The sequence below is a fragment of the Galeopterus variegatus genome, unplaced genomic scaffold, assembly GCF_000696425.1.
Source record: "Galeopterus variegatus unplaced genomic scaffold, G_variegatus-3.0.2 Scaffold5601, whole genome shotgun sequence".
Classification (NCBI taxonomy): domain Eukaryota; kingdom Metazoa; phylum Chordata; class Mammalia; order Dermoptera; family Cynocephalidae; genus Galeopterus; species Galeopterus variegatus.
The window spans coordinates 11,984-30,488 of record NW_007731712.1 but is presented as its reverse complement, the minus strand read 5'-3'; the positions used below and the strand labels follow the sequence as shown (position 1 = coordinate 30,488).

The window sequence follows — 18,505 nt, the reverse complement described above, 5'->3', positions numbered from 1 at the left end:
GAAAAGCTAACCTCTAAAAGCAGTATATTCTCCTTACCTCTCCAGCAGATACAAATAGGCTGGAGTTGTTGAAGTTTTTTTTCTTTTTTTTTCTTAGTCCTTAAAAAAAAAAAAAAAAAGTCTAGATTATACAAAGATAATCCAATGATTTTCAGAAAATATAAATTTTTCAACATCATTTTACTAAAAAGTTTATTTGGGTAAAAACATAATTGCAATGATCTTCTAGGACCATCAGGTAGCTGGCATTTAAAGAAACAAATATAATTTGAGAGTTAGTATATAGTATTTTTTTAAAGTGGGCGTCCTAATAGAACTGTTCAGATGACAAATAGTGTCATCTTGCTTTTCAGATTTGGCCAGTGATCAAAGGTTACCCTTAAGGGCCAGCCCCGTGGCGCACTCGGGAGAGTGTGGTGCTGGGAGCGCAGCGACGCTCCTGCCACAGGTTCAGATCCTATATAGGACTGGCCGGTGCGCTCGCTGGCTGAGCGCGGTGCGGGCGACGCCACACCAAGGGTTGTGATCCCCTTACTGGTCACGAAAAAGACAAAAAAAAAAAAAAAAGTTACCCTTAAGAGAAATACCATAGGGGCATATTAAAATTCCAAAGTTGACATGGATGGATTTTGGGATTTTTAAGGCAAAATGCAAATTTTAATGCAGAGGTCTGATTCTTTGGACTGTGAAGAAATGATTTAAGATGTGTTTATTATGTTATAAATGAAGTTTTGCTTACACTACTAAAAGTGAGGTTCTCCTTAAGAAAACCTCAACTATAGTCATGAATATTCAAAACCGACAAAATAGTAAAATGTTTATATTTAATATTTATTAGTTTAAATTCACACTTAAGATCATATTATCTAAAAATATATTGACTGGAAAAAATAAAACTAATGTTAACAAGATTAAACTCATAAAAAAAATATATATATACATATATATAGACTGGAAATACTGCTTTTATTCATTCTCACTTTTCCTGAAACAATATTCAAACTCTGCATTTTGACATCAATGTCTCTAATACTACTAGAGCCACTTTTAAACAACTTCATTAAGGAATGATTACATATCATAAAATTCAGCTGTTTTAAGTGTATGTATTCAATACGTTTTGGTAAATTTACAGCATTGTTCATCCATGACCATAATCCAATTTTAGAACATTTCCGTCAACTCCAAAAAGTCCCTGGTACCTATTTGCAGCCACACTCCCCCTCCTCCACTGTCTAGTTTCTAAGATTTGCCTTTTCTGGCTATTTCATGTAAATGAGATCATAAAATATGGCGTTTCCTGTATCTGGTTTCCTTCACATAGCATGTTTTTGAGGCTCATCCCTGTTGCAGCATGTATCAGTGCTTCATTCCATGTTATGGCTGAATAATATTCCATTGTATGGATATACCATATTTTGTTTATCATTCATCAGTTAATGGACATTTGGGTTGTGTCCACTTTTAGGCATTAATGAATAATGTGGCTGTGAACAATCGTGTACAAGTCTTTGTGTAGACATACTAGAACCACTTTTGATTAAACAGCTTGTAAAGCACTTCATCTTAATTTGTATTGATCTTGAGGAAAACTCTGCCTTATATTTAAGCATACACTCACTCAAGGGAAGACAAAATCCAGAAAGATAACATGTTATAATTTAAAATATGCATAAGTTAAATTATCTAGCTATTGACTATGATATTGCTAGCAGTATTTGAAAGAACTGATGAAAATTTTGTAGATATAAATTTCTAAGACACTACTACCAATATATAAACAAAGCTTTAAAAAAAATTATATTTTATTTAACTTTGCAAATCTATTTTCTTTTGCCCTTGTTGCTAAATTTAACATTCTTCCATTCTTGTTTATTAGTGTTGTGTCATTTGAAACTATTTAACTCTCCATGCAAATCTATTTTTATTCTTCATCAGTGTTTGCTAGGAAGCAGAAGCTAGAGAAGTTAGAAGCAAAGTGGATATAGTGCTTTCTACATTTTTATCAAAAAGTTAAAACTGTCACCTGACATAGCACTTTTTTCTTTTTGCAGCACCTTACAAATGTTTCACTGTAAAGCATAATCTTATAAGATATACTTTAAGAAATGTTAGAGAACAAATTAGCAGAAAGAAGAATTCATATCTCTTTTATGTAAGATGTTTTTTTGACCGGTAAGGGGATCGCAACCAGCACTTTTTTCTTTTTGCAGCACCTTACAAATGTTTCACTGTAAAGCATAATCTTATAAGACATACTTTAAGAAATGTTAGAGAACAAATTAGCAGAAAGAAGAATTCATATCTCTTTTATGTAAGATGTTTTTTTGACCGGTAAGGGGATCGCAACGCCTGGCCTGGTGTGGTCCGCACCACACTCAACCAGTGAGTGCACTGGCCATCCCTATATATGATCCAAACCCACAGCCTCGGTGCTACCAGTGCCGCACTCTCCCAAGTGAGCCATGGGGCCGGCCCTATATAAGATGTTTTTGAGATTAGAATTGTTTTGTCATGGCAGCATAATGGCAGATATCATAAAAAAGGAAGATAAAGTTAATAAAGAAGCATGGATTTTTACAAGGGTCAAATGGCAAAGAATTAACAGTTGAGAAAAGGAAAAAGGCAACAGGTGTCTATGGAGTATCCAGGGCTTACATATAATTGAATGGTTTAAACATGAATGAAAAGATAATCTAGAGATATTTAAATGTGAGAGGAAGGAATTTAGGCAGAGAAAACTGAAGGTGTATGTGGGAAATAATTTTCACATATTAAAAAGACATAACGTTATCGTTATAAAGACATCTTTTCAAAACAAAACTCAGTTCTATTAACCAATTTAGAAAAGTTCATTTCCCAAAATAATGAATAATACCTTTCACACGGACACTGCTTAGGTTTAAAAGAGATTAAATGAACTTTCTTACCTTGAAATGACCCAGCAAAGTCAAAATCATCTGCACCTTTCCTCTTGCTTCTCTTAGTACTGGTTCTGGAGCTGACTTCATCAAGTTCTGTTACCCCCAAAAAATTTACTAGTGAGCAATTTAAAAATAATAGTACTGGAAAATATCACTCCAAGATATGCTAACATCTTTAGACCAATGGCAAGGCACTATACTGCTGTTTCATGTGGGTTTCATAATTCCACTAGGCTTTGAGGATGGTGTGAGGTTAAGACTCTAAGAATATGTGGCATAGTTCCATATTTTGTGCAAGTACATAATTTACTAGATAGCCTCATTAGTAAGACCAAATAATATAAAAGTCCTTAAAACAAGAACTTCTGCTGCAGTCCTGAATAAGTAGCAGAACATTGGGTAGTTGTGTATATACTGGAGATACATGAAGGGACAAAGAAAGGTTAGAAAATAGTCCAAAGACACAATTTTGGGTGCTCTTTGCTAATTTACAACAATAAGATAGAATGTTCACCTTCATCTATGCTAGAGGGCTATGGTGAATATTGATTAACTTTTATAAGCTGCCAATTACCATTCTTAAGGCAACATCATAGCTCAATTAGTATTGTAGAGAAAGGCTAATTGTTGATTAAAATTTTAAAAAGCCCCAAACTCAAAACTCAGCTGCTTTAAGGAAAACAAAAACCAAAACCCAGAAAACCTTCAATTTCCAAAGAGGAAAAGATCCTCTTTAAATTCTAACCAACATGAATATTAATTTGAATACAGGGCTATATTAAAACCTCTGGCAGAAAAACTAACCTAAGGCTGAGGAAGAAAGGAAGATATAGTTTTTGTCTTATTTTAAAAAAATGCTTACCCGGAATGCCCCCACTTTCATCATCTAACACATCCATGAATGTTCCTCCGTCTTCACCAATTTCAGCAAATTCTTCATCATTCATACTTCCTAAAGAAACTTCATCATCATCCAAGTTATCAAGTTCATCATCACTACCCTCTGAATCGTCATCATCTCTTTTATCCTTAGCTCCTTTTGTTTTCTTTTTCATGTTGCTGTGAAAAAAAACCCCAAACTCGTAAAAGAGGGCTGTGTTTTCTAAAGTGTTTTGGTAACTAGTAGGGTACTGGGCTGTTAAATGACTTAAAAGGATAAAGACTTAAAAAATGCTCAAAGTAAATACATTAATGTACATTATAAAAGTCCAAAATAAGCATATTATATCCACTTCTCAAACTTGTTTGAATACATTTCCCCTATACATCACATAGTTCTGTGAGCTACTGTTTCAAGGGACAATTTGGGAAATTCATGTAAAACAGTTAAGAAGACTGAAGAAAGGTATTTTACCCAGCAAAATCAAGATCATCCTTTCCAGAGGTGAAACAGTTATCATCTTCAAATGTGTCTGCCAGAGAACAATATAGCAAAGAATGAGGTTCACATAGGTGTTACATCTGAATCAATTATTAGTCATGCTTCTGCTATTCATGACAAAAACCAAAATGATATAAATTTGACTATTGATGATATATCTTATTAATGTATATAAACCTATGAAATAATGATCTTAATTAAATCCCTAAACTAAAATGGGTTCCAGTTAATTTCAGCTTTTTTCTACAGTTCTTTTATGGAAAGAGGGTAAATATAAAATAAAATGACATTTAGTAATGTAGTCCTTTTTAACTCTACTGGCACTACTTAAGTGCTTATTTTCAGTAGGTATAATACAATATGCAACTAAAGTGAATTCAATGTAAACCTTTTCCAATTCTCCATGTTTTTGTTTCAATTAGGATTTCTTTCTTTTTGGGGGGGGCTGGCCAGTACAAGGATATAACGCTGGACCTTGGTGTTATCAGCCTCATGCTCTAATCAATTGAGCTAACTGGACAGCCCTCAATTAAAATTTCTCTAGTTCTGTGGATTATGAAGATAAAAGATGAAACAGCAGACTACTGCTACCAATAGTACAAGGTTATGAACAGTAAAAATGGTTTATATTTTTGGCTTTATGAATGAATATACTCATGTAAATAAAAATTTTTTCTCACATGGACTGCCCAAAGCACAATCATGTATTTTTCTAGAGCAAATGTGGGTGAATTACCATATGCCATCAAAAGATTTCTTAATTCTCTATTGTGATTTGTATGATATTCTTAGCTAAATGATTTTCTAAAACTAAAATCATTTCTACCACTAGTATTCCATTGACAAGTAACAGATTTGGCAAACTGAAGAGTCAACAAAAACAAATTACCAATCATCTTTTCAAATTCCTCATCATCCACATCTTCTATACTTTCTTCATCTGTATTCCATTTTTGTTTCTCTTTAACAATAGCAAATTTTTTATAATACCTAAAATAAAATGCATGTTATATATTTGAAAATTTTATTAAAGGCCCCATCTTTCTATAATCAAAGCTCCTATGACCAGTGACAAACCACAATTATAAAAGCTTAAGTATACTCAATTGGATATGAATGAATGAAATTTGTGTTTAATATACAAAATGAGTTTTGAATTCAGCAAAATAGGTGGAAACTTTTAAAAGGTAAACTGTAATAAATTTCAAAGATTTAAGTTTCTTATATAAGAAAAACTAGTTCTTTATAAAAACACCCAAATTAGTTTTAGTCAAAATGGCATAATGAAAAGGTTGTTTCAACACTAATGATATTAAGAATATTATTAAACATTCTCAAGCCACAATATTTGATCAGTTAGCCCTATTCTTATATTAGGATACAGTAAAACTTAGCATTTTGCAAATGGAATCATACCCTCTAAGTTATTCACACTAAATGTTTTTTAAAAAGCAAACCCAATTAACCAATCAACCAGATGAGATAGCAGGTACTTTACTAGTATAAGCTATTAGTAGTAACACTAGTAGGTTTAAGACTTGTTTCTACAGTAGCACAATCAATTTTGCCAATTCTGTTCTAATTGCCCTGGTCTAAAAAAGTTACCCATGTATGATCACTATATTAAACTAATGCAAATTTCAAGGCTATAAGAAAAGAAACTACAATAAGAAAAGAAATTAAAGATGAAGTTTCACAAAGTCAGATTCATAAAACAAAATTTATATGCTAAATTATTAAAAACAAAACCCACAAGTTTACTTTAGTTTCGGAAATATATCTTAAGATTAGCAAAATCACTGATTTATACATTTCCTTCACAAAAATGGACATTGACATATCTTCTGCTCTTTTCAAAATATGCCAATGTTAATGAAGCATTTTATGGAATCTAGAAATTAAAAATTTAACAGTTCCCCAAATGAAACTATCTTAAGTATATTACCTGTGGAAAAACACTTCATCCACTGGTATCTGGCTTTCTTCTTTTGCAAGGAACTCCTTACTATTCACTAGAAAAATTAGACATTTTAATTTATTATGGTAATCCCTTTTGTTATTCAAGCTTTTTAGATTAAATATGACATATCTACTATTCTAAAATCTTAGTGTCAGGAAGGTGGACAGAAGGGTCAAATAGTGCAAAAGACAATTTTTGGAAAAGTCTGTGTGGAGAAGACCCATATTTGAAACTGTTCGTTGGCTACAATGAAAAGTAGGAAGTACACAGCCATCAATGCAGTGACAGTGAAACAGTGTTCTCTCATTCTCTTCCAATTGCATCCAGGATCCAAATTTCAAGAGAAATAAAAGTTCAGAGTTCTTGTAATAGATAATCACTTTAAACTTGCCATTTCATCTCAGAAAAATGACAATAATGCTTGTCATTCTGGGAACAGGAAGTAAAGGTAAACCGTCTTTTCCATAATTTAATACTGAGGAAAGCTAAGAAATAAGAATAGGGAACTATACGAACATTAGCTTTTCCTCTTCAGAGTAAAAATTTTTGACTCATCTTGATTTAAAGAAGATTTGGTTTCTAATTCTAACTCTATTAACTTTGAGTAAGTCCTTTTACATATCTGGGCCTCTGTGAAGTCAGCTGGAAACTAAATTATATAGTTAATACAAGAATGATAAAATAGTGATAACTGTTGAAGCTAGGTGGTGGTTACAGGGGGTTCATCATACTATTTTATTAACTTTGGCTGTGTTTGAAATTTTCTGTAATGAACTTAAAAAAAAAAAAGCCCAGTCAGACACAGTAGACTTGAGAATGAATATAGTTTTGGGAACGAAAGATGGGTAATGTCTTTGGTGCTCAGGTTTTATTCTGATAAAACTGAGCAAAGAATAACACAGTTTATGTGTTACTGCCTTGTACTGTCTTTGCTATTTCAACTGTTCAGCTTTATACTTACCAGCAAGACTACGAATATCCTTTATAAAATGTTTCCTTTTTGGCTGCATCACAACACTGTCTGTATTTTCTGAAATTAAAATCATGATAGTATAATGTAAAAACTAGTTATATGCTCATATTGTTTATTATATATCAACGGAGAAAAACAAATAATTCATTAAATAGAAGCATACCTTTGCCTTTATGTGGCTTTGGATTTCGGTATACGAATCGATCCAAGAATCTCATTAGTGTAAAATCCTGCAGTGGGTCCCCTGAATACTGTATATAATTTCCCTGAAAAGTGGTGGAAGGGGACATTTAAGAACTTACCTCAAATTATACATATGCATCCAGATGAGAAAAAAGAGGAAAAACATAAGCTTCTATTAAGTTGCATCAAAGGCACAAATATGTAATAAATGACCCACCAGATAGCCCTCTCATGCACATTATACTTGAAAAAATTAAACATACATATACATACATATTCTATGATGTACTGCCGATTTTATGGATAGGTAAATAATAATGTAGGCCATCTAAACATTAACCAAGAACCAAACCCTGAAGTGGCAAGGACAGCAAATGGGAAAGAAGAGGACAATCTTTCTCCAGGAGAAGAGCCAGAATGTAATCAATAACTGCTGTGGTTTTCTAATGTCCTCTATTTCCATTCATCTCAGAGTGAAAAGAATTATCTGCTGCTCTGTATTAAATAAGTCACTGTTCTTTTACAAGAGCAGTAAAATGTATATGATTCCATCTGCTATGTGGTAGAGACAACACTGTGTGACCAATTATTGATTACCTAAAGCTACATTAGTTATTTTTTCTTATTTCTTGTCTCCTGAATATTTTAGACTCACCTCAAGGATAGTCTTTGCAAAAAGAGCCACAGAAGGATGAAAATGCTCAGATAACTAAAAAGAAAGATGTGAATAATGTCAATATTTCTAAGATTAATTCTCACTATAACTGTAGCCTATTTAAGAAAACCCAAAGAACTGAAACTTAAGCCAATACATTAGAAAAGTTAATTCTCAAACATTTTGGGCTCAGGATCCCAAAAGCTTTTATTTATATTTATCTTATGAGAAATTACAACAGAAAAATTTTAAATACTTGTAGTTCTTTTAAAATAACACTAAACCCATTACATATTAATATGAGGGTACTTCAAAAAGTTCATAGAAAAATGGAGGAAAAGATAATACAAATCATTCCATGAACTTTTTGAAGACCCTTGTATAAAAGACATGCATATGAAAAATAACTTCTTCAAAACAAAAAACACAGCAATAAGTATCATATTTTACAGTTTTGCAGATCTCTTTAATGTCTTGCTTAATAGATGAGTGAATTTTTTAACTGTTTTTGTATTCCATGTTATTTTAGTTGAAATATATGAGGAAATCTGGCCTCACATACATGCGTAGTTGGAAAAAGGAGGATTACTAGTCTTTCATATAATTGTAGCTTTTCTTGTTTGATACTACTCCCAAACCAAAGATTAGTTGCAATATGGAATCTGAAACGATATTCAATTGGCTTTTGGCACTTGCTACTTACTTTTTAAATTTTTTTTACTGAAATCATGTGTCCCAGGCACATATGCCTTTTTACTTTTTTAAAAAATGTATGAGCAGTTATGTTATTTTAAAAATTTATTATTTATATATTTTAAAAATTATTCTAATTTATTTTTAATGTTTTTAATGCTTTTTTTCCCTGTTATATATAATTTTAATGATTGGTGAACCCATGCTCAGTATGTGTTTGAATGATATATGTGAAATGTAGCACTCATCCCCTGAGAGGCCAAGGGATTGTGTTATTGAAACTCCCCCAAATCCTTCAAGGAATCTCGTGGTAACAGATACTTTTCTTGTTGCATTTGAACTTCTGTAGTCAGCTCCTGATGCTATACAGTTCTTTGACATGAGTTTCATTCTCACCATATGTATCAATTGGTAATTTGTGGTTAAAGACAGCATCTTGAAGTTTCCTGTTTTGACATCCTTAAATATTTCTACACTGTGCTGCTCCAAGAAAAGTAACTTTGAACACATTTTAGATTTTCTGTAGTTTAAAAGATTAAGTCTATACTCTAAAGACAAAAATCATTAACCATACAAGAGAAGTTCAAAAGTAACTTTCTTATAAATATCAAGTCAGTGCCTGAAAGCAATTATCTAAATAACTCAGTATTGTACAGTACTCAGGACTAAAAAATAATGGTATTTTCCTTATTTTGATCTGACACTTAAAAAAAAATTATTTATTATTATTTCTTGCATTCTAAGATGTTGCAGAGCAGTTGGGGGGAGGGGGAGAGGAAAAGACGGAGAGGGATAGTACAGTACTCAGGACTAAAAAATAATGGTATTTTCCTTATTTTGATCTGACACTTAAAAAAAATTTATTTATTATTATTTCTTGCATTCTAAGATGTTGCAGAGCAGTTGGGGGGAGGGGGAGAGGAAAAGACGGAGAGGGATAGTGTAGGAGGAGAAGGAAGGTGGGGGGCGTGGTCAAGGACTGTGGCACCCCCTTCATTCCAGCAGGGGAGTCTGGGGGGCTTCTGGTGGTAGTTCGGTCATTGCTGGGCTAGATGTGGATGTTGCGGGGCGTGGCTGAAGCCATTGGCTCTCCCTCCACTCCAGCTTGGGCACCTGGAGGGCTTCTGGTTCTTCTAAGTTTTACATGTGTTACTTGGTAGTGTTAGACCTTTACTGGTTAATATCAGAACTTTGTCTCTGATCTGTGGGGTTTTTTTTTTCTTTCAGTTCTGTGTTGGATTATTTACTGTTTCCATCACTTAAACTCTGCACTGGGACTAATTTGTTGACCTTTGGTTACTTCTAAACTGGGGCAACTTCCTGTGGGAAACAGCACTTAAGCCCTGTGGTTGAGCTAAATTGCTGCTTTGCTGCTGATTCTCTGGGGAACGCTTTTTGTGCAGCTCAGGTTTTACTTGTTGACGCTGTAAGCACTTCCAGGTCTTGTGAGGTTTGGTACACCTGGATTGTGTGGAAACTCTGGTCTGGGCCTGGGTCTTTTCAGCAAACTGCACCCCCAGCAGTTCTATATTCCTGACCAGTCTCTACTGAATGATTCTGTGCTGACTGGAGGGCAGATCAGCTGTCCATGCTGTGCCCCAGTGTACCCCTAGTGGGCCCATCTCCCCCACCACCTGCACTCCAAACACTTCCCATGGGACACGGGACACGAGCCAGTCCCTTGCAATAATTCACTGGCTTCTGAGTGGCTCCTTTTTTCAGTTGTCTGTGGCCCTTTGCTCCTATGTGGGTCCATGGGAACCCTGTTAGCAGCCCCGCCTTGGCAGTCATTGCTTTTTAATAGTTGTCTTTTATTTATTTTTAGCTCCCACTTATTTTTTTTAAAAAAGATGACCAGTAAGAGGATCTTAACGCTTGACTTGGTGGTGTCAGCACCATGCTCTCCCGAGTGAGTTAACCGGCCATCCCTATATAGGGATCCCAACCCATGGCCTTGGTGTTATCAGCACCACTCTCCCCTAAGTGAGCCATGGGCTGGCTGGCCTTTTAGCTCCCACTTATGAGTGAGCACATTAAATATTTCTCTTTCTTTGCCTGGCTTACTCAACATAATTTTCTCCAGGTTCATCCATGTTGCTATAAATGGTAGAATTCCATTCTTTTTTATGGCTGAGTAGTATTCAACTGTGTGTATATACCACATTTTCCTTATCCAGTTATTCACTGAAGGACATTTAGATTGGTTTCATATCTTGGTTATTATAATAATGGAGCTGTGATAAACATGGGAGTGCAGGTATCCCTTTGACATAATTTCCATTCCTTTGGGTATATAGCCAGTAGTGGGATTGCTGGATCATGTGGTAGTTCTATTTGTAGCTATTTGAGAAACCACCATGTTTTCCATAATAGCTGCACTAATTTATGGTCCTACCAACATGTAGAAGGGTTCCCCTTTTCTCTGCATTCTTGCCAGCATTTGTCATTCTCTGTCTTTTTGATAGCAGCCAGTCTAACTGGGTTGAGATGATATATCCACGCGGTTTTGATTTATATTTCTCCCTGATGATTAGTGATGTTGAGTATTTTTTCATAAACCTATTGGCCATTTGTATGTCTTCTCTCTCTCTCTCTTTTTTTTTTTAAAGATGACTGGTAAGGGGATCTTAACCCTTGGCTTGGTGTTGTCAGCACCACGCTCAGCCAGTGAGCAAACTGGCCATCCCTAATGGGATCCGAACCCATGGCCTTGGTGTTATCAGCACCACACTCTCCTGAGTGAGCCACGGGCCGGCCTTGTATGTCTTCTATTGAGAAATATCTATTTAGCTCCATTACGTAGGTTGTCTTTTCTCTCTGTTGATTGTTTCCTTTGCTGTGCCGAAGCTTTTTAGTTTGATATAATCCCACTTTTTCTTTTGTTTCCCATGCTTTTGATTTTTATTAATAGTCTGCCCAGACCTACATCCTGAAGTGTTTCCCCTGTTTCCGTCTAGGAGTTTCACAGTTTCAGGTCTTACATTTAAATCTTTAATCCATTTTGAGTTGGTTTTGGTATATGGAGAGAGGAATGTGTCTACTTTCATTCTGCTACATATGGATATCTAGTTTCCCCAGTGTATATTTTTGGTGCCTTTGTCAAAGATCAGTAGGCTGTAAGTATGTGGGTTGATTTTTGGGTTCTCTGTTCTGTTCCACTGGCCCATGTGTCTGTTTTTATTCCAATACCATGCTGTTTTCGTTGCTATAGCTTTATAGTATAATTTGAAGTCAGCATAATGCCTCTAGCTATATTTTTTTTGTTTGGGATTGTTTTGGCTACTCGGGGTCTTTGTTGTTCCACACAAATGTCAGGATTGTTTTTTCCATTTTGTGAAGAATGTCATTGGTATTCTGATGGGGATTCCACTGAATCTGTAGATTGCTTTGGATAATATGGACATTTTCACCACCTTAATTCTTCCAGTCCAAGAGCATGGAATGTCTTTCCATCTTTTTGTGTCCTCTTTAATTTCTTTCAGCAGTGATTTGTAGTTCTCTTTGTAGAGCTCTTTCACCTCTTTGGTTAAATTTATTCATAAGTATTTTATTTTTTTGGTAGCTATTGTAAATGGGGTTGCTTTCTTGATTTCTTTTTCTGCTACTTCATTACTGGAGTATAAAAATGCTACTGATTTTTAGGTGTTGATTTTGTATCCTGCAATTGTCCTGAAGTTGCTTATCAACACTTGGAGTTTTTCTGTAGTCTTTAGGCTTTTCTGTATATAGGATCATGTCATCTGCAAACAGGAACAGTTTGACATTGTCTTTTCCAACTTGGATGCCCTTTATTTCTTTCTCTTGCCTGAATTAGTTCTAATACTACATTAAATAGGAGTGGTCAGAGTGGGCATCCTTGTCTTGTTCCTATTCTTAAAGTAGCACTTGATACTGATAATTTTGGTCTACTTTGAATGGATCTTTTATCCACACATGAACTTGTAACACCATTCGTCAGTCATTTAATAAATACTGATTCACTGAGTTATACAGTTCACAAAAATCACATTGTTCGTATTCCACTGATTTAATCAGAAAAGCTTTTACATGCTGGGAAACTATCAAGCTCAAAGTGGAGGTTATAAGATTTCCAAAATTTTAATCTTTGCTTGAAAGCTTGAATTTTGTCATTTACAACAAATACTGTCAGTTTTTGCTTGAAGCAACAGGCATTCCTTCATTTTCAAGAAAATGTCTCCCAAATACCCAAATCTGAATAACCAGTTTGTCTGTCAGTCTTTCATGAAAAAGCAGGTAGATGAGCTTGCAACAACTACATGAGCACTCTTCCTTAGACATGAGACAACCTTCATACTTAGGTATGCAGCAGAAGTGTGTTATACATACTTGCTATATATGCACACAGAATATGAAAAAGACATGTACATTAAGATAACAAAATTAGCAGTTCGTTTTGCATTATCATTCTTAAATGAAATTGGCTTTTTTTCCCCCCCTTAAACTGCAAGTACGTGGCAGTGAAGAATTTAATGGCTGCTAGTGCAGCTTGGTGCCAGTTTTTATTCAGGCTAAGGTACCAGAAGTTTTACCCATCATTTCTTTTATGCCATCAGTGCCACTATCAACAGTGACAAAGGCAAATAACATCTTGGTATTACTATGAAAGTAGCTTTAACATTGCAGACTCATTAAAAAGGTGTCAGGGATCCTTAGGGGTCTCTGGCCATACTTTGAGAATAGTGGCATAGAAAGTTACTTCCTGGCTTAACAAAAGAAATCAGAGAGAGGTTATTAGAAATATGAGTTCCTCTTATGAGTCTAAAAAGTAATGTTATTTGCAAAAACTTATATCATCACAAAACCTTTCAGAGATATTTTATGCAAAAAGGAAAATTTACCAGTTTTATAGAGCTGTTTTATGCAGTAATCTACCTACAAAAAGCAACACTTATTTATAAACTGGTATAACATCCTTATTTTACACGCACATTATTTAACATTTTCTACAAAATGAATACCCTCACATAGTATCCTCCCCCTAATGTGCAAATTTAATGTCTGTTAACTCCTATATTTATCATTTATAAGAATATTGTATTAAAAGACAATTTAAAATTATTTTACCTTTTTGAGTTCCCAAAGACTTGTATTTTCAGCTCCACAGAACAAAGGGTTTCTACTGAATGGATCATATGTATTCAACCGTTTGCCACCTAAGAACAAAAAAATAGTATTTCCCAAATGCTTTATTCCTAGACCAAGCAGTCATTAAAACTGCCACCGTTAATGTTCTCATGGATAGATATAATCTTCGACACTCTTAGTTAGCCAGGCATCCTGGATTAAAAATTCCAAACCCCTTCAAAAATTTATCTCGGTACCCACACTAGTATTTTTCTTGAATAAACCATGTAACAGTTTATCCCAACTACTAAAAGCTCCCTTCAAACCTTCTACCTTTTTCAAATAGCAACAAAAGATGTCTATTTCTGGATCAAACAGATCATAATTGTTAAGGTGTTAATAACCTAAAGACACGATAGGTCTAAAATCTTTTAGGTCTTTAGAGTGCTCCAACTATTTGTTAAAGTATGCCCAGAAATAATTCTCACTTGGAACAGACTTTATATTCATGTTTTCAGAAACTCAGGATTAAAAAAATTTAAAGCAAAAGATTTTCAGAATTCACTATGAACTACCTCACAATGCTCATGTACGCCATCCTTCTAAAGGATTATTCTCAGTTTAGTCTTCAAGGTAAACAGTGGATTCTTCTAAAAACTTTTCTGGTGGCTACCAGATTTTTATTTTGTACTTTGTGGACAAACTGAAATTTGGAGATGAATTAATTTGACTATGAGTCCCACAACAAACTTGAAGTAAGGTGTCTGGCACCACATTTCTTGATCCTCAACGCTAGTGTTCTTTTTTTTTTTTTACAGCGTCAATTGAAGAGGGTGCATTTCTAAGATTTCTTTTGGCTTTAATTTGATTTGTGTGTATATGGAAAACCACTTAAAGTTTCTATTTCACAGAAAGTTTTCTATCCTAAAACATTACTTTAGGAAACTGTAGAGGGTGAATATGATGGTTAAACAAAAGAACCAAAAGGTTCACACAATTCACAATATATTACCAAGCACTTCTGTTTATAAATCAAACTTTTGTGTGCACTACATTTGGAGGTCTTCATGTGTTTCATACTTGAGGCCTTTACATATTAAGGCCAAGAAACTAAAATTGGCACAAAGGTATAAGCTTATATTTATAGCTGAAGGAAATGAGATTTATTGTGCATCTAATTATATTACACATAGTTTTTTCACTTAACCATCACAGCTCTAAAAGGCATTTGCCTTAATTTCTAAGATTTAAATTATTTAAAAATGTATACTAATTATCTGTAGTTTTCTTAATAAATTGGTGATTCCCTATATTAAAATTTTACTTCTAAGGTCTTGAATACATCTGATCACAGGAGCTCCCATTTAAGAAAGGAATACTGAGGAGTTCTAAAATGACATAAAATTAATTTTCTGTGAAGATCAAAAAGGAAACAAATTCCTTGGTTTAAAAATTCAAGAGAATAACTTAAAGATTAAAAAAAAAAAAAAACCCACCTTTCAAATTGTCAAAGTGTACCCAGGAAGCAACTTCTGGTTTTTTGATTTCTATATCACTTTCAGACACAGTTTCCTCTGTCTCAACTTTTTTTGCTGTATCTGTTTCTTTGTCTGCATCAGTGAATTTTTCTATGTCTTCATCATCTCCTATGTCAACAAAATTTTCTTCATCATCAGACTCCTAATAAAAAAATGGTTTAATGAATCTATGTTAATCAACTGGAAGTTGCAGTAAAGTCTGTATTCAATTATGTGATGCAGAGTTTTGAAGAAGATTAGCTTATTGCAATTCTGGTGAAACATGAAAAGTTCTAATGAGGTTAAATGATGGCCACTGATGATATTTAGAACAAAAGAGAACACATTCTTATTTCTATACATAACAGAGTTACAAGCCAAGAACTCCTGAGACTTTGGGACTTTATTACTTGAAAACAATCAGCCCTCAAATAAATTTCTGACTTCTAAATAACCCTATGAGGCAGGAATTATTATTATTTCCATTTCACAATTGAGGAAATAGGCTTAAGAGACCTACTAGCTCTATTATCTTCCACAACTATCTCATGTAACAAATAAATTTCTGACTTCTAAATAACCCTATGAGGCAGGAATTATTATTATTTCCATTTCACTATTGAGGAAATAGGCTTAAGAGACCTACTAGCTCTATTATCTTCCACAACTATCTCATGTAACTGCAGTTTTAGTATAGTACAATTTATTAGAATAAAGGGGTCAAGCAACAAAACCACCTAGTGAACTGTACACCTGGTAATAAAACTGAGACCTGTCTGACTCCAGAATTCACACTCTTATATGCCCCAGAGAACTAAGTTACTGTCATTGAAGCAATGAAAAACAAAACAGAAACAACCATCATATTCAGCACACACTCAATATAAAAAGCAGTTGTAAAATATACCGGATGATCATCGAGTTGACTTCTTAAACCTGGTTTTGTTTTAAGGATCTCAGACACAAGATATAAAGCTCCACATATGAATGGCGGCATATGTTCACAAGTAACTTGAAGTAACCTCTTCACAAAAGCCTTCACCCGGCGCAACACAATGTCAACTTTGAGAGATTTGTAGACAAGGTTAAGAAACATAGCTTGCTTAGAGCACATCATCAGCCCCGGATCCAACATCTTCCTATAAAACAAAACCAAGATCAAATATGTACTCATAAAATGTCTCCACAACCAGCAGTCACATTAGAGGTAACTACTAACTTCATCTTAGTTAGGGATAACTTTCCTGCTTATTTTAGAACAAGAGACCACATCTGCACTGTGAGGTAAAAAGGAAGTCAACAACCAGAACAGAAAGAATGGTGGTGATACCAGGAAAAAAGAATACCACAGGGACAAGAGACATTTTTTTGCGGTGGTTTCTTTTCTCTTTTCCAAGTGGTTTTCTGTTTCCTAAATCAACGGGGCACAGCCCTAACAGTATAATTTTTATATAGATACAAACTACGCTGGAAGGGCTAATCCACAACCAAAAAATGCAAGCAGTGGACTAGAAGATTTGGGTTTCTGTTGTCGTACTACCTACTAGCTGAGCCCCCTTAGGGTTCTAGTGAAAACCATACATGAATAGTAGAAAATTAAATTGTGAGGACTTCAGAAAATCTGTAGTCCAGTATACTGACTGTATAACATTTCTCCCATACATGCCATTCTCTCTGCCCAGAATGCTCTTCCCCAGCTCTGTATGTACACGGTATCTAACATAGGTTCCTCTGTTATTCTCAGTCACATGTTTATGTTCTTCATACTTTCACCCACTTATGTTTCCCTGCCTTTCTCTCCTTTTCTCCCAAGGTCTAATGGAATAGGTACTGTGTCTAGGTTATTCATTGTTGTAACCCCAGTACTTGGCACTTAGAAAAGGCTCAATATTTGTTGGTCACACAACATCTATGTTGTGGATTGCCTCACTCTCACTAGGAATCCACTGCAATTTCGGAAAACTTGTTTTTCTACAATACCCCTTCTTTTTCCACAGCTGAACTCCACTGTGTAATTTCCAACCACTAATTCTATTGCATTCTGAAGCAACACAAAATAGCCTAATTATACTTTTACATGACAGCCTTTCAAATACTTGAACCTATAATCTAGCTATTACTATCCTTCTCTACCCAGAGTCTCTTATCTGCAGGCTGCTAAATTCTGATCTCATATGATTATTTTTAAATTCTCTCTTTATCCTAGTTACTTAATCCTAGAGGTGCTCCAATTGGTCTAGATCTCCAGACATTAGAATACCCATAATTAACACAGTCCTCCAGATTAGCTCTAATAACATGTGGAACCATTACTTCCTTGGCTGTACACACTTCCATTAACGTATTTCTACTAATACTAGAAATGGAAATACTTAAGCTTGTGTAGAGTTTTCAAATGCTGTGCATACCCAGTTTCCCCCAATTGTCAGTTATATAATTCTACAGCCTCTTGGTGATATTTTGAGATATTCTGTATTATTCAATTTTCTGTTCATATTTAAAATTTTCAACATTCCCATCAATTTTGCAACTCATCTTTAGTCATAAATTCCATTCTTCATCAACAGAAATATTTAAGAATTTAGGAGTGTTTCCACCATTTGACAGAGAACATGTTTCTGAAGTTTTTGATAAATGATATTTTTGTAAATCAAATCATGTCATTTCTTTCATCTCTCAATCAATTAGGTATTTTTTAAATTTAGAGAATTCTTAAAACCAAGAGCAAATAAATACATTAAGAAGGCTTAAACGCCCTTGAAGAAAATCCACCTGTGAGAGCTGTTGGCAAATAGTAACTTAAAAAACTATGGAATGGGGCCGGCCCGGTGGCGCACTGGATAGTGCGCTGCTTGGGAAGCGCGGCGGCGCTCCCGCCCGAGGGTTCGGATCCCACATACAGACCGGTTCCCGCTCACTGGCTGAGCGAGGCGCGGGAGCAACACCGAGGGTTGTAATCCTGTTGCCGGTCCCCGGTCCGGTACGGGGGCAACACTGAGGGTTGCGATCTGTTGCCAGACACGGAAAAAAAGACAAAAGACAAAACAAACAAACAAACAAACAAAAAAAAAACTATGGAATGTACTCTTCTTTAGAGATGTTAGAATGTTGTGTCAAACAGACTGATTTAAAAA

At 34.7% G+C, this 18,505-nt stretch overlaps 1 protein-coding gene across 1 annotated transcript in view; it reads right to left on the bottom strand.

Annotated features, from left to right (window-relative positions):
- The window catches only part of CEBPZ (CCAAT/enhancer binding protein (C/EBP), zeta), a 29,125-nt gene that overhangs the window by 4,741 nt on the left and 5,879 nt on the right, over positions 1 to 18,505 (bottom strand). The window contains exons 3-14 of the mRNA XM_008589708.1: positions 16,279 to 16,510; positions 15,351 to 15,534; positions 13,855 to 13,943; positions 8,077 to 8,130; positions 7,402 to 7,504; positions 7,227 to 7,295; positions 6,251 to 6,317; positions 5,195 to 5,295; positions 4,279 to 4,336; positions 3,787 to 3,983; positions 2,931 to 3,017; positions 38 to 99 (exon numbers count right to left, since the gene is read on the bottom strand). Of these exons, the coding sequence (XP_008587930.1) occupies positions 38 to 99; positions 2,931 to 3,017; positions 3,787 to 3,983; positions 4,279 to 4,336; positions 5,195 to 5,295; positions 6,251 to 6,317; positions 7,227 to 7,295; positions 7,402 to 7,504; positions 8,077 to 8,130; positions 13,855 to 13,943; positions 15,351 to 15,534; positions 16,279 to 16,510 (1,303 nt within the window). The remainder of the gene's footprint in view (positions 1 to 37; positions 100 to 2,930; positions 3,018 to 3,786; positions 3,984 to 4,278; positions 4,337 to 5,194; positions 5,296 to 6,250; positions 6,318 to 7,226; positions 7,296 to 7,401; positions 7,505 to 8,076; positions 8,131 to 13,854; positions 13,944 to 15,350; positions 15,535 to 16,278; positions 16,511 to 18,505) is intronic.